Genomic DNA, 15514 nt, shown 5'->3' with positions numbered 1-15514 from the left:
GTTTTTAGAAACTTAGGCATTTTAGGATCGTATCTACATCCATCTTGTGAATGACCAAAGATGGCGACTACGTTTCACACGTAGCTGAAATGATTTTCCGATCAAAAAAAAAAAAAACTATTTTCCCCGATCGACCTTCCCATCTACAGGTTGTGCTTCCGAAGCAGTAAATTGTCTTCTCTCCTTTTGAGTTAGTGCATAATTGCTGTTCACCTGATTTTTTTTCCCTTGGGAACTACTGAGAGCCAAAAATGGCAACTGCTGAAGATTTTTTGGGTCGCCACTTTTTTCATTGCTTTAAAATTGTTACAATTTTTTTTAAATACATCGATAAAAATGAAGATTAGATCTCATAAAACCAAATTCCTTGGGAAAAAATTGGGAAAAGAAAAATTTTGGGGACACATTTGGAAAATTCCCTGACATTTTTGACTATGTCATTTTCCATGATAATTCCAAGTTTTCCCGGAGCGTACGAACCCTGAACCGAATAGAATGTTGTGGCAACCCATCTAAAACTTTAGGCAGTAGAAAGAAATGCGTTCCCCTCACTGACTCCATGCAAGAAAATCTTCGCTCTTTTGGCGCATTTTTCGTTGTGAAAAAAAAAAAACGTTTATTTCTCGATCGCAGTTTTTAAGTGCCAGCGTCGGTTTAGATAAAAATTTACAATTTTTTTTCGTGAAATCACAATAAAAACGAAGACTAGATCTCATAGTACTTAATTCCTTGGGGAAAAAAATGGAAATTTTTTTTTTTGGAGGACAAAATTTGAAAACTCCCTGACTTTTCCCTGACATTTTTGACAGTGTCATTTTCCCTGACAATTCCCGGTTTTCCCGGAATTCCCGGAGCGTACGAACCCTGCATCAATATGTTTATCTTAACATTTATACTTAAGTATGAATTAATTATAAGTAAGATTTTAAAGGTTATTTTCTTCAAACATGAGTACTTTCTAGAGAATGAGAAAGTTTTAGAAAACAATATTAATTCCCCATTTTTTAAATTTTTTAAATTGTCTTGCATCCTTTTAATACTCTGTTGTACCACAGAAGTATTAAGGCATACACACTTTCGGAAACCCCTACAGAGTGTAGGGGTATCTGCAAATGTGGGTCAAGTAGTTGGAGAGGTTTTCGCACATTGAAATTAGCATTGGGCCGACCACAGAAAAAGTAAATGTCGAGTTACCGGGGTAGTCAAGTTTTCTGCATGTGGAGTTACCGAAGTTTTACTGTATGAATGTTAATCCTTCTCAAAAGCAGGGTTGGCTTTCTGCCGTGCCAGTGGCAGAAACTGTTTATAACCGGAAAAAACTGGCAAAAACTTAAAAGCATCTTTAATTACTTAAGTGATTGCTAAATGATATTCGTTTAAGTAAACTAAAAAATTAAACTTCATTTCATCACTTAAAAAAATAAAATCCTATGCTAATGCCCTTGACTTAGTTCAAGAAGGGAACTTTTCAATTGCAGATGCTCATAATGTTTGGATTAATTTAACAAAGGATGAAGAATCATACAGGTGCTCAGAAAAGAGGAGTGACATACAGAATTAAAAGGCATTTCTGATTTTAATTTGCTTACTTATATGCTTCATCTAAATTGTTTTGATGGAAATTATCACGTGCTTCAAGAAGAAAGTGCCAGAATTTTACTCGCCAATATTAACATAGATTTTGTACCTAATGTTACAACTTAGCAAAACAAATTGCCACAATTTCTCGAAACTTATTTTTCCAGTTGAATTTCTCCCACTACCCCATGGTGGACCAGTTAAAAAAAAAATACAATAGATGAAAGTTTCACGAACATTGCTTGTTCCTTCATGCATTGCCTGCTAGCACTTGTTGCAGGAATATTCTCATTTGTACATACTAGATTGAGAAGCTGTTTAGATTTTAGAAACCACCTTTTCTAAGAAGCAACTGCAGGGTCCAAACAATGTAACATTTGATTTTAAATTGTGGGTAATATCATAATTAAATTGTGCTTCGGTCAATAATTATTTTTTCCATGCACTTCCTATTGCATGTCAATAATTTTTTTCATTTTATGAGTTTTTGCCAGTTTCTGCTGCAATTGTGGCAGAAAGTGGTTTTTGCCATGCCGGTTTTAACAGGTTTCTACCAGTGGTTTTAACCACCTCGACAGAAACTTGCCAACCATGCTTTAAAGTGATATGTTTGTACAGTCAAGCCCCGATTTAGTGCCCACCCTTTAAAGCGCCAATCCCGTTTTACCGTCATAATTGTGTCTAAACAAATCTCCTATATAGGAGTTTTAATGTAATTTATCCGTTAAAGCGCCAACTCGATACAACGCCAGCCAAATGCCAACCCCAGAAAAATATTTTTTTCCAAATTCTACACAAAGGTGATCATTGTACTATTGCATTTCTTCCTTGTTATCTACGTGTATAATCCGCCTTACCATTGAGTGTGTCCAGGTAAAAACACCCCATGAAGAGTTCGTCAACAATAAACTTGTGGTTTACCAAGAAACGCGTTCAGTGATTGAACAGGAATAGGGGTTAATTGCTTTGTTAATGTGATCCTCTCACACACGCTTTTCAAAGCTTTAAATGGGTTCTACTATCAGTTTCGGGGGCAAGGGATGCCCTTCTGTTTTGAATACACCTGCCTATTATGCTTCCCATCATAGTAAGAAGAAAATGTTGTTTTCCTCGGGCTTTAGGAAAGATAAACTTACTGCCTGCTTTGAATAGGATTAGTGAAAGACTCAGTTCTTTCATCTACAATACTAATTACTATGCTCATAGAATTCAATTGGTCAACACTCCACACAGGGTTGTGATCTTAAGGAAGTTGTTACTCAGAAAAAATTTAGTTTATTGAGGTTGAGTTGATATAGAATTGTGAAATTAAGCCTGTTTCTTCAGTTTATGTCTGACATTGCTTATACAACGTCAAAAAGAAGTAATCTCTCCATTTCTGAGAAGCAAAAAATTTGTGAATACAAACAGAGCTGTCCAAATGCCTCACAGCAAAGCATTTCAAGTCATTTTTCTATAATGTGGAAAAAACCCATCAGCCGACTATGTATTGGAGACATCTTATGCCATAAAGAAAGGTGGTTTAATGTTGATGATGCACGAATGGATGCAATACAAATGAAATCTGCTAAACATGAGAAGTTGGAAGATGCTTTATACACTTGGATTATGCAGATGACTGCCAAAAATGCTACAATAACTGGGGATATAATCTGAGAACATGCTAAAATTTTTGGGCAGCAAATGAATATTACTGATTTTGAATATAGCAACGGTTGGCTGAATAGATTTAAAAAACGTCGTGGTCTTTCTCAACACATAAGATCTGGTGAAACTGCCAACGTTGATCCAACTATTGTGACAAGGGGCAGGGAAAAATTACGAGCCATAATTTCCCAATATGCTGTTGCTGATGTCTACAACATGGATGAGAGTGGACTTTTTTATCGTTTGCAACCAGATAAAACATTATCAAATGGAGCCGTTAAAGGATGTAAAAAAGCAAAAGACCGGGTATCACTTGTATTTTGCACAAATGTAGATGGTTCGGATAAGAGAACTGTGTCGGTTATAGGTAAAGCAGCAAAGCCTAGATGCTTTAAAAATTTCAATCCCGCTTTGTACGTCGATTATGACAGTAACCGAAAAGCATGGATGACTGCCATTTTGTTTCAAAAATGGTTGAAATCGTTTAATGATGAAATGAAGAGGAAAAAGCGGCATATTCTGCTCATAATGGATAACGCACCTTGCATAAATCAACTGCTATGAGCAATATACGGATTAAATTTTTGCCCCCTGATTGCACAGGTGTCCTTCAACCCTTAGATGCAGGAATAATCAAGTCTTTCAAAGCGCATTATCGGAAATATCATGTCAGACACATTGTCGAGCGCATCAAAAATAATATTTTTTCTCTTATTTCTTTAAAAGAAGCAATTCACTTCATAAAAAAGCATGGGATGAAGTTACACCAGATACTATTCTCAATTGTTGGAGACACACAGGTTTAGTAGATGGCGAAAAACGTAATGTTCAAAATCATGCCGAAATGCAGGAAATACAGGATAGCATCGACGAATTAACTGTTTTGGAACATCCACTTACAGCACATGAGTTCATTGATGCTGATAAATCTGCATCAACTTTCGAAGATATGACTCATGAGGACATTATTGAACTAGCAGCACCAGATTCAAATTCTGATTTGTCTGAAGAAGAAACTATTGAACATGAAGATGAGAATATCAACTCTGAGGTTGCAAAAGATTGCCTCCAGAAACTAAGAAGGTTTTTAGACAAAAATGCAAGTGATAGGAAAATGATGAACAACCTTCTCGCATTAGAAAATGACATAGAAACAGTTATTTTGAACAAAAAAAAGTCAATGCAGCATTTTAAAAATTTTTGTCCCTGAGAATAAAAAAAAGGTTCAAAATAAAAAAAAATATTGGTGGATCTCTAAAATCAATTTATTTTTGACATTTGAACTCATTACAGGGGTAAGTAAATTTGATCATATTTCTTAAAACTAATATATTTTACTTTTACATGTGTAGTCATATACTTAAAATTCGATATACCGCCTAACTCGATATAACCCCACCCTAGAATCGGATCCGACAGTGGCGTTGTATCGGAGTTTGACTGTATGTTAAAAGATAAAAGTGAAATATCATGTATAGCCATTAATTTGCATCTCTCAGTCTATTCTAATATATGGTGTCAAAAAATAAATAACAAACCAGGAGATGCTAATGCATTTTGAACTCATAATTGTTTATACATTGCAACAGTTCTTTAGTTACAAAGAGCTATTCAAGTGCTATACAAAGATATATTCAATTATTTTTTTATCTGCAATAAATTTAATATAGAAAATGAGCTGATGTTTGCATCACATGACTTCCTTTTATACCAATTTAATGTTATATCGCCATTATTGGCAATTTTAATGTGATTCAATAGTTCACTCTCTAAATATTACAATTAGTGGTCAAAATGAAACCAGATTTAAAAAAAAAAAAAAAAAAAAAAAAACACCAAATTTGTCACCAAGTTGGCGACAGAACTTGGCAACCAAAAGCTTGGCGATATATCGCCAAGTGTTTGCCAAATTATAACACCACTTGAATTTGCATTGGAATTAGCAATGATTTCCCCCCAAAAAGGTGTAAAAGACCGCCTTTGGAACATCCAAATGCTACCAAAATGGTTAGGTGCACAACTAGACCCCACTAAGAGTCTATGTACCAACAGGGGCGTAGCTAAGGGGGGGGGGGGGGGGGGGTTGGGGACAACCCCCCCCCCCCGAAAAGTTAATCTCAAAAAAAAAAGAGAAAAAGAAGAGAGAAGAGAAAGGAAAAAATTCCAAGCGATTACACACACACATATATATATATATATATATCTATATATATATATATATATATATATATATATATATATATATATATATATATAGATAGATAGATATAAAAGAAGTAACCCCCCCCCCCCCGAAAGTCGGGTCTAGCTACACCACTGTGTACCAAATTTCCACTTTCTAGAACATACCGTTCTTGAGTTATAGCGACATACGTACACACATCCACACATACAGACATGACGAGAAAACTTGTTGTAATTAACTCGGGGATCGTTAAAATGGACATTTTGGGTGTCTATATACATTCTTAGGCACTTATCCACGTGTGGTCGAGTCGAAAAAACCCTCAACAGTCATTCGGGGATGAGCAAAATGGAAATTAAGGTCGATTTGAGTGAAAAAAATTTCACGAATACAATACTTCTTTTTGTAAAAGGAGGTAAAAATGATGTGGCTCATACTTTTGTCAAAGATAAACATTTTTATGATTTTATTTTGAACAGCAATAATCATACTGATTTAGAATCGCAAGTAAACAGAGCGTAGATGTATTCAACTTACTAAAAATGTCGCCCTTTCAAATAGAAGCACTTCATCAGCTTCAATGATGTCTGCGAATTGCTTCAAATTGGCTTGTAATTGCTGCACATTAGGTATTAGCTTGTACACAATGGAAGACCATGCCTGAAGAAAATGAATAAAATTAAATTAATCTTTAATAAAATTAACCTTTGTTTTACAAAAAAGGAAATACGGTAGTTTGATTAAAGAGTCATCCATTATTTAATCATGTTGTTGCTTAGCAACATTTGAAAAAAAAAAAAAAACAGAGCCCTGTCGTAATTTCTATATTTCAGAGCCAGACTGACGCAAAAAATTGAGATTTTCCGTTTATGATAGCCACAAAATGTCTATTTGAGAGATATTCTCACCAATTCATTTTAAAAGCTAAGTGTAAACTAAATCTAAATTTTTTTTACTGACTTGTACTTCTTTAATAATGAATAAGCATTTAATCTTGTCCCTTTAAAGGACGCTTGTTTCAAATCGGAAAGCAATGTGTAAACATCGGATCGACTTCGAACGACGTGTTCGTCAGGAAGAAGGATGTGAAGTCAGAGCACGAGCTGATGTGTGATGTAATCTCCCGATGACTCCGCAGGAAATCGATTGTTCTGGAAAGATCCAGATTGGCTCTTACGTAAGCATATACGGAGTGACGTGCCGCGTGTGCGGGGATGGGATATGAGAAGGAAATAATGGAGGCAGAGGAAATGAGAAGGAAATAATCATCTGCTCGCGTTTCTCATTTTCGACTGACGATAGTCGTATTTTTAAGTTTGCCATGAGAGTTATGGACTTAAATTTTTTTGAAGCATTTTAGAATAATTCTTGTTAGGGCGTCAAATATTTTTTTGGAAAGATGTTCTTTTGGAACATGAAGATTAATTTGAGTATTGTTGAAATCCCTCATACTTGTTTATACCATTTACAGAAGTTTTTTATGATTTATATTTGTTAATTATTAGATTTATAAATAAAATGATTTAGCTTTTCAATTTGAGTTCTGACATTTCATTTACTAGATAGCTACGGAAATGTGAAATAGAAAGGCATCTGCTTAACTTTTGGTGTGTACCTTCCTTACAGGAGTTAGACACAAATTGTTAGGTCAACAGTTTATTAGTTTATTCAACAAAAATTTTTTCTTTCAGGCACGTCATTTATGGGGGCCAGTGGGGTCAATTTCACCCTTCCCTGGCTTTGGAAAATTAATGCTTAACTATACAAGTTTGTGCGGTTTCTGTTATTTTCAGATAAAATTTGCATTCAGTATACATTAGGGTGGGTCGAAAAACATTTTTCTTCTAAATAGCACAGAAAACTTCTGCATTGACATCCTAATAATGAGTAAAATAATTTAAAAAATTATGAAAAAAATTTGAAATTGCGCAAGAGCCCTCAAGTTGAGAAATTTTTTTTAAAAAAATTGGCAATTTTCAGAGCCATACTTTTTTCAAAAAAATAATTTACTTAATTTCTAATATTTTAAAAAATACACTTTGTAGTTACCGAAGTGTACAGAAAACATTTGGGAGCAGATTGTCGATCATTTGAATTCATGCAGATAGTCTTAAAATACCATCTTTAAAGTTAAAGTCTTTTTTTTTCTTAATCTGACATAAAGCTATAAAAATATACTATTAAACATCCATTTTAATATTTTAAATACATTTCTCTTGCGATGAAATGACAGAGGACTGACAACGTGCAATGCAGGCACATCATTTCAAATTTTTTTAGGGGGGTTGGGAGTCAAAGAGTGCAAATTCAATGGACGTTTCAACGGAAAAAAGCAAAACTCACACGCACCCAAATGTAAATAAATACATTTCACAAAGCCGTAGTGGTGGGGGGCAATGAACCACCCCCTAACCCCCTAAATGACAGACCTAGTCATGTGCTGGTGGCAGCAAGTCGAGTCTCACTCAACACCCTACAAATCAACCAACCAATTTGGAATTCTGAATTTGTATCAAATGTTTTTGTTTTTACTGTTACTTACTATGAAAACCTTCTCGATTTTCATGCTTGCAACATTTTTTTTCGACCTCTGTCACAAGTTTTGCTCACCTCTCAACAGATTGAGTGTGATATCAAAACATTTCAGTTATGGCAGGGCTTCGGCTTTCAATAAAAATAAAACATCCGTTTTAATGCTTTACTTATTTCTCCTTAATGTTAAAATGACTCAGAACCAACCACGTGGATTTAGCAGAAGGTCAAGTTCTCTCCCCCCTCCCTCACACACTGTGTGTGAACCCCTACCGAACCAACCAATTTGTGTGTGATTTTTCTGTTTAAGTTAAAAAAAATTTGACTTAGTATCAAATTTATTTTTCATCAAAGATCTTCATCTGAATGTTGTTTACAAAACCATCTGGGTTTTAATGCCTGCAAACTTTTCAACCAGTCTGTCACAAGTTTCATTCATCTCTCTACAGACTGAGTATGAAACGGGAATTTCACATTTTCGTTCAAACTTCCATACCACGAGCACAGAAATTTCAACAAATGATGCAGAGTTAGCTGTTAAGAATCCTAGACTCCTCAGTTAGTGCCAATGGTTAACTGTGCTAACTGGGTGTTACGACTTTAATGTTTCCTAAATTACTCCAACAAGCGTAATGCAGATACTGGAAAAATTATAGGAAAGAGCTACGCTCCTGTTTGGTTTGATATTAAGATGCATTACACCATGAAAGACTGTCTGAAGCAAAGGCATTCCCTGAAACACTGAAACATATGTCTGCAGTAATCTGCAAATTTGTGTTTTTCAGACATTGTTACTTTGCATTACTTTATATACTAAAGGTTATTCAAACAACAAAAAAATTACCGAATAACATTAAAAGAGATCCTTGATCCCGTCATTCATAGAAACTCATGCTTTTGTCATTCAGAGAATAGCGATGATATTGAACTACACACAACACATTTGACAGTTAGGCCCCTCCATCCCAAACCACGGCTTTGAGAAATAAATAAATTTACATTTGGGCGGGCGTGAGTTTTGCTGTTTTCCGTTAAACTTCCATTGAATTTGCACTCTTTGAACCTCCCCCCCCCCTTTTCTGGAAAAATTTGAAATAGCAGGCGTGCACTGTGGCCCAATCAATTTGAGTCCTGAGTGATTTCATAAGAGAAATGTATGTAAAATATTAAAACGGATGTTTAATAGCATATTTTCAGAGCTTTATGTCAGCTTAAGATTTTTTTAAATAATATGAATTTTACTTTCAAAATGGTATGTCAAGGCTATCTGCACAAATTTAAATGATCGACAATACGCCCTCAAATGTTTTCTAGACACTTCGGTAACTACAAAGTGTATTTTTTACACTATAAGAAATTAAGTAAATTATTTTTTGAAAAAAATATAGGTCTCTAAAAATTGCCCAATTTTTCTATATTTTTTTCAACTTGTGGGCTCTTGTGCGATTTCAATTGTTTTTCATAATTTTTTTAATTATTTTACTCGTTATTAGGATAAGTTTTCCGTGTCATTAGAAATTGATTAGAAAGAAAAAGTGTTTTTCAACCCACCCTAGCATACATCCTTCGCTAGTCAACCCCGGAGGAAAAAATCAAAATGACGGAAATGAAGGATTAAAATTTGGATCCACGCGATGCAATTATCAGTGAAGCATGTGTTTGACATCGGCATGCTTTCAAAACATAGGTATTACTTGATAAAGGTAGCAGAAATTCAGATTAGTTCAATTATTAGAAATCTTTTAAAACATTGTTAAAATTATATCTTAGATGAGCGATTTAGGTGATTTTTGAAAACAAAAACTTCAATCTTTTATTTTCCGTGCAGGCTAGCGCTAACATAGCTGTTTTTGGATGAGAATGTAGCACAATTTGAAAATAAGAGCAGTTGGGCACAACTATAACTTCATACCTCATACAGCGTCTCATCCCATATGGATGTGCGAAAGCAAATGCATTCCAAAGGCCTAGATAAACGTTCCAGATCTCTTTCTCTTTCGCGAAATATCTGAAAATGAAAGAAATCATTAAAATATAAAGGTTTATTAAATTCCATCATTTTTTATATTGTTAAAAGTTCGTGATACAACTTCAAACTTTCTTTGAATGATGACACAGTTCTTGAGAAAAGCACAGGAGATTTATTTACAACTATGTACAAGAAATATCGTTAACAACTGCTAAATTAACCATAGCAATTAGGCAAATATCAAATAACACCGTAATCTCCATGAAGGCACACGTATTTATTGTTGGTATAAAATATTATTTTATTTTTATTCTCGGTCCACAGCCGATAATTTAAGAAAATATTTTAAAGTTAATTGTTACCTACTTTAACCCCAGTCTGGTAAAAGTAGAATTCAACTAGTTGGTGCTAACACTTCAATGGACAATTTCCCCACGCCATAATTAATGGCGACTGTTTACTAAAGCCATTGAAGATTGCATGTCTCGATGTGTTGATTCAGAAAAAGTTGAGTTGTCACCTGATTGATTCGAATTAATTCCACTTGTTGTCCGCACGTGCCATGGAGAGGAGTACGAATCAGGGGCGGACTGGGTCCTCCATGAGGGCGCCAACCTTGACTTCCAAAGGGCGCCCCCCTTTGTCACCCCCCCCCCCCAAAAAAAAGCTCTAAACTTCAATTTTGAAATAGCCTTTTCTACACATTGATGTGAAAATTTCCCCAATTTTTTTTTGCAATTTAAGCATGATGATGATTAAACATACGTAACTTGGCACAACTTTTATTTTTGAGGTAGACCGTGGTACAACGGGAAAAGCAGCTGGTAATATATAATGACGATGTTTATACCTTTCACCTCTCAATGAAAGGTATATTTTGAACTAGCGTACCGTACCAATATACCATAAATAATAGGGGAAATATAATCTAGATGAAATTAACCATATTAAATTGATTTAAGACTAAGAAAGATAAATTCCTTTAAAATAATATACTAATTTATTAGATAAGATTTTTTCACAAAAACACACACACAAACACAATACAAACAGAAGAGTAAGAGTTATGCAGCCTGCTTTATTTTAAACGTATTTTGTTTCCTTTAAAAGAGTACATTAAATTAAAGCTTCTTCCATTTCACAGTACAAAAAATGATAATCCAAAAATTTGAAAGCAAAGAATTCATTTCGAAAATTTCATTTCTGTGATAGAAAACCTGCAACTACAGTTACATTTACTACGAATACACACTATAATGGAAAAATCATAAAATACTTCAGATAAAGTTATTAAGAAACAAACTAGATTTTCTTTTAAATAAGACATAGTTCATAGTTCCTAGAGCATGAGCTATATTGCTATTACCAAGATAAGTATGTACTATTTAGCGATGTATTAATTGAAGTTCAGTAGTACTTTTAAATGCAATATCTTCTCTACCATTTAAACGATGACAGATTATCACGCATTTTAGTCATTAAGTATTTTAAACGTAATTTAATTTTAAAAATAGCCAAACACTACTTACAAATTATCTCCAAAATTTAAAAGGGAAAGAAGATGATGAATGATTTCATTATATTACAAGATTCCTTTAAAACAGAGCATAATGATAAAAACAGCATAATTTCGCATCAATGCATAATACTAATTTTTCAACAGATGACAGCTGTGATAAATAACAACATAATGCTTACGCAAATAGTAAAAATTCCTCTGTAATATGTTATATATATTTAAAAAAGAAAAATGAATGCTAAAGCATGCTCAGACCAAAGAATTAACCAAAAATTTCAGCTCTTACGAAAACGAAAAAAATTCAGCACATGTAAATAATCTCTTCTTTACCGATGATAGAGGCAACTTATGCTAAGTTAGAAAAGATTTCCTTACTTCCTTAATGAATGGTATTTCACCATTCTTTTCTATAATTACATTTATTTCCATGTTGCGTCAGCATTCTGAACTACAAATACAAATACAAATGTGACGACCAGCAACAGGCTCTGGGCCCAGCTAGGCTGGTCCTAGTCAATTAATTAGTCCCCAATGAAGATCAATGGCCCTCTTAAAGCTATCCACTCCCTTGCTCATTACCGCCTCTTCCGGTAAGCTATTCCAAGTGCCCACGACCCTGCTAAAGTAGTAGTTTTTCCTGATTTCCAAGTTAGTTTGAGATTTAAATAGCTTAAAACAATGACCCCTTGTCCTGCTTTCCCCGCAAAAATTTAATCCATTTACATCTTTCATTTTGATAAATTTAAATAACTGAATCATGTCCCCTCTGACTCTCCTTTGCTCTAGGCTATACATGTTAAGCCTATTAAGTCTGGTATCATAATCTAAATCTGAGAGTCCCCTTACTAATTTAGTTACCCTTCTTTGAACCCTTTCCAATACAAAAATATCTTTCTTCAGATAAGGCGACCAGAACTGCACAGCATACTCCAAATGAGGTCTTACTAAACTCCTATATAAAGGCAGAAGAACTTTCATAGATTTGTTTGAAATAGATCTATTGATGAACCCAAGCATTTTGTTGGCTTTGTTACTAGCAATACTGCACTGTTGACTAAACTTGAAGTCCTGATTTATAAAGACACCCAGATCCATAACATTTTCTGCCTGATTTATGACTGAACCCTGTAAACAATATCTCATACGCTTATTTCCATGACCTAAGTGTAGCACTTGACATTTCCCTACATTAACTGCCATACCCCATTTATCTGCCCACTTAGTAATATGATTTAAATCATCTTGCAGCTGTTTTACTTGTTCTTCATTTTCGACAATCCCCATAACTTTTACATCGTCAGCAAAACAATTCATGCTTCCAGAAATATTTTCATTGATGTCATTCATAAATATAATAAACAAAAGAGGCCCTAAAACTGATCCCTGAGGAACCCCACTTAAAACATCACTCCAATTAGAATGATTTCCTCTCACAACTACTCTTTGCTTCCTACCAGTAAGCCAATTTCTAACCCAAAGTAAAGTTTTTCCTCCTATTCCAATGTCAGCTAACTTGCTGAGAAGAGCAACATGCGGTACCTTGTCAAAAGCTTTTTGAAAATCAATATAAACAACATCCACACAGTTTTTGTTATCTAAAGCTGAGGTAACCTTGTCGTAGAAATGCAATAAATTAGTAGTACAGGATTTACCTTTCCTGAAACCATACTGCAAACTAGTCAACAGACTATTAGTCTCTACGAACATCATGATCTTAATTTTGATCAAAGTTTCGAAAATCTTACAAATCACCGAAGTCAAACTTACAGGTCTATAATTCCCAGCAATACCTTTAGACCCCTTCTTGAAGAGTGGCGTTATGTTAGCCAGCTTCCAGTCCTCTGGCACCGTCCCCGAGTTATAAGAAGCATTGAAAATATTCAAAATAACATCCACTAATTCCTCTGCACATTCTACTAAAATTTTTGGATAAATATTATCTGGTCCCGGAGCTTTAGTTGCTTTAATCTTTTTCAAATGAAATAAAACCTCCTCCCTGGAAAATACAAAATCCTCAAGCTGTATAATAGCTTGTGTCTTGTTAGTGTCAACTGTTGAGATACAGTTATCATTAAACACACTGGAAAAAAAGTTATTTAGAACATTTGCAATATCCCTATCGTTTTGGATTAAATTTCCATACTCATCAACCAAAGGCCCAATTTGACTGTTTCGAGCAGACTACAATCCATGTAGTCGAGAGAAAAAAGATAAAAGCATTATTTCAAAAAATTTCATGTAGCTCTTTTAAAAACAATAATACAATGATTTTAGTACAATATTTGTTTTTCTCAAAACAGGAAATGATGATGAAAACAGTAAACTCATAGTTCAAGACATAATTGACTTAACGAAAAGAATTCTAATGCCTACATAAAAATATAATAGTATAAAAATAATGAGCGGTATAAATTATTGCATTACATTACATTTGCGATACAGAATAATAAAATCTCGTCTATAATAAGTTATGTACATTTTAAAGAAAAAAATCCTTTTATTTGATAGCAAATTACCAAGCTTTTGAAAAGAACTATGATCTCAAGACTTTTCCAAAAATTGCTTATTTTTTTAATTAAAAACGAAAAAAAAAAAGAAAAAAAATCATCAGATTTAAATCTGTTACTCATTGACATGATCTAGATAATATGGACGAAGTTTTTTTTTTATGAAAATAATTCCTCAATTTTTGGGTAGTTCGCAATTTTTTTCTGGTTTTCAAGAATAGCAAATTATCAGGGTGGAAAATGCTCTTTCACAAGTCACTTGAGTCAATGGTATAGTAAGAAGATATTGATACACTTTGTAAAGTTCAATATACGACACTGAATACATGTTGTAGTCATATATAATGCTATACACGCATTTAACACACTCTTTGCAACCAGCTGTTTTCTGGCACGTTCTAGCTTCGCCTTCAGAATCTTCGTCGCTGGATAAATTACTTTCATGTGTTAAACTTTCTGTAAACCTATCCTGAATTGTGGACTTTAGTTCCGGCCAAACTTCGATGAAAGACTGAAGCTCTTCTTTCAGTTTTTCTTAGTTTAAGTCTTTTATCAATGAGTTAATTCTACTCGAAGCGTTTGAAGGAAGTCCATCTTTCTTTAACTCGGAAAATCTTCTCGGATCAAAACAAGATAAATCGAAATACAGGTCTTTTTGATTTGAAAACCTTGCGTTAAATGTGTTGTTTATTGTGTCCATCACAACATAAAACACTTTAATTTTAAATATATCTTCTTCTGTTGAAAAAGAAGAAAAGTACTTGAAAAAATAAATTTCATTTTAAAATGCTTGAAAATTTGGAAGTGCAGCCACAAACCATAAATTTAAAATTTTATAACAAATAGAAGGGGCTAGGGGGATAAATATCGAATGTGTCAAATTTAGCTCCTTGCCACATCCTGCATCAAAAATGTAAAAATCATGGTTCTCTCATTTCTGTAACATACTGCTTGTGATAAATTTTTGTGACTCACATGTTTCATATATTGCTGCTTTCCAACTGCAGTAGTTTTGGAAATTCTTTTATATTGCTTTGCGTCTACTGCATATTGTTAGTCTGTTCAGCCGGAGGGGGGGGGGGGGGGGAGGCGCACTACTTCTTTTTTTTTTTTTTTCGCCTTTGCAGTGCTTGCAATTGAAAAAAAAAAGTTGTTGTTATGAGAAATCAAGTGTTTTTTTTTCTCTTTTGAACTGGAAAGGGCAAATGAAGTGCCTTTAATAATTTGAATTGTTCTTGAGTCCTTGAACCGGATCAGATGAGCCTTTGAAATTTCTAAGCAAAGTGTGATTCAATTTTATTTTTTATCAAGTCTGGAAACTATGAATTGTCCAAATCGCTTCGAGCAAAAAAGGGGGGTGGGGACATCCAAGGATCCTAGGTTAGAGGGCGCATGGACGTAAACTGAGGGCGCATTTTTTTGGGGGGGGGGAGGTAAAGATCTCCTTATTGATTATAATCTTCTGCGAATTTTTATGGAAAACTTCATAGGCTTCGAACAAAAAATAAATAAAATGGGGGAACAAGCAATGTGCCCATGTTCGAGGGCGCAAGAACACAAAGGTCAGAAGGCGCTCA

At 34.2% G+C, this 15514-nt stretch overlaps 1 protein-coding gene across 1 annotated transcript in view; it reads right to left on the bottom strand.

Annotated features, from left to right (window-relative positions):
- LOC129230806 (ras-related GTP-binding protein A-like) overlaps positions 1-15514 on the bottom strand; it is a 104478-nt gene that overhangs the window by 27761 nt on the left and 61203 nt on the right. The window contains 2 exon segments of the mRNA XM_054865197.1: positions 5948-6070; positions 9855-9950. Coding sequence (XP_054721172.1) covers positions 5948-6070; positions 9855-9950 — 219 coding nt within the window.

The sequence above is a fragment of the Uloborus diversus genome, chromosome 1, assembly GCF_026930045.1.
Source record: "Uloborus diversus isolate 005 chromosome 1, Udiv.v.3.1, whole genome shotgun sequence".
Lineage (NCBI taxonomy): Eukaryota > Metazoa > Arthropoda > Arachnida > Araneae > Uloboridae > Uloborus > Uloborus diversus.
Note: the sequence above shows the minus strand (reverse complement) of the source record. Positions and strands in the feature narration are given on the sequence as shown.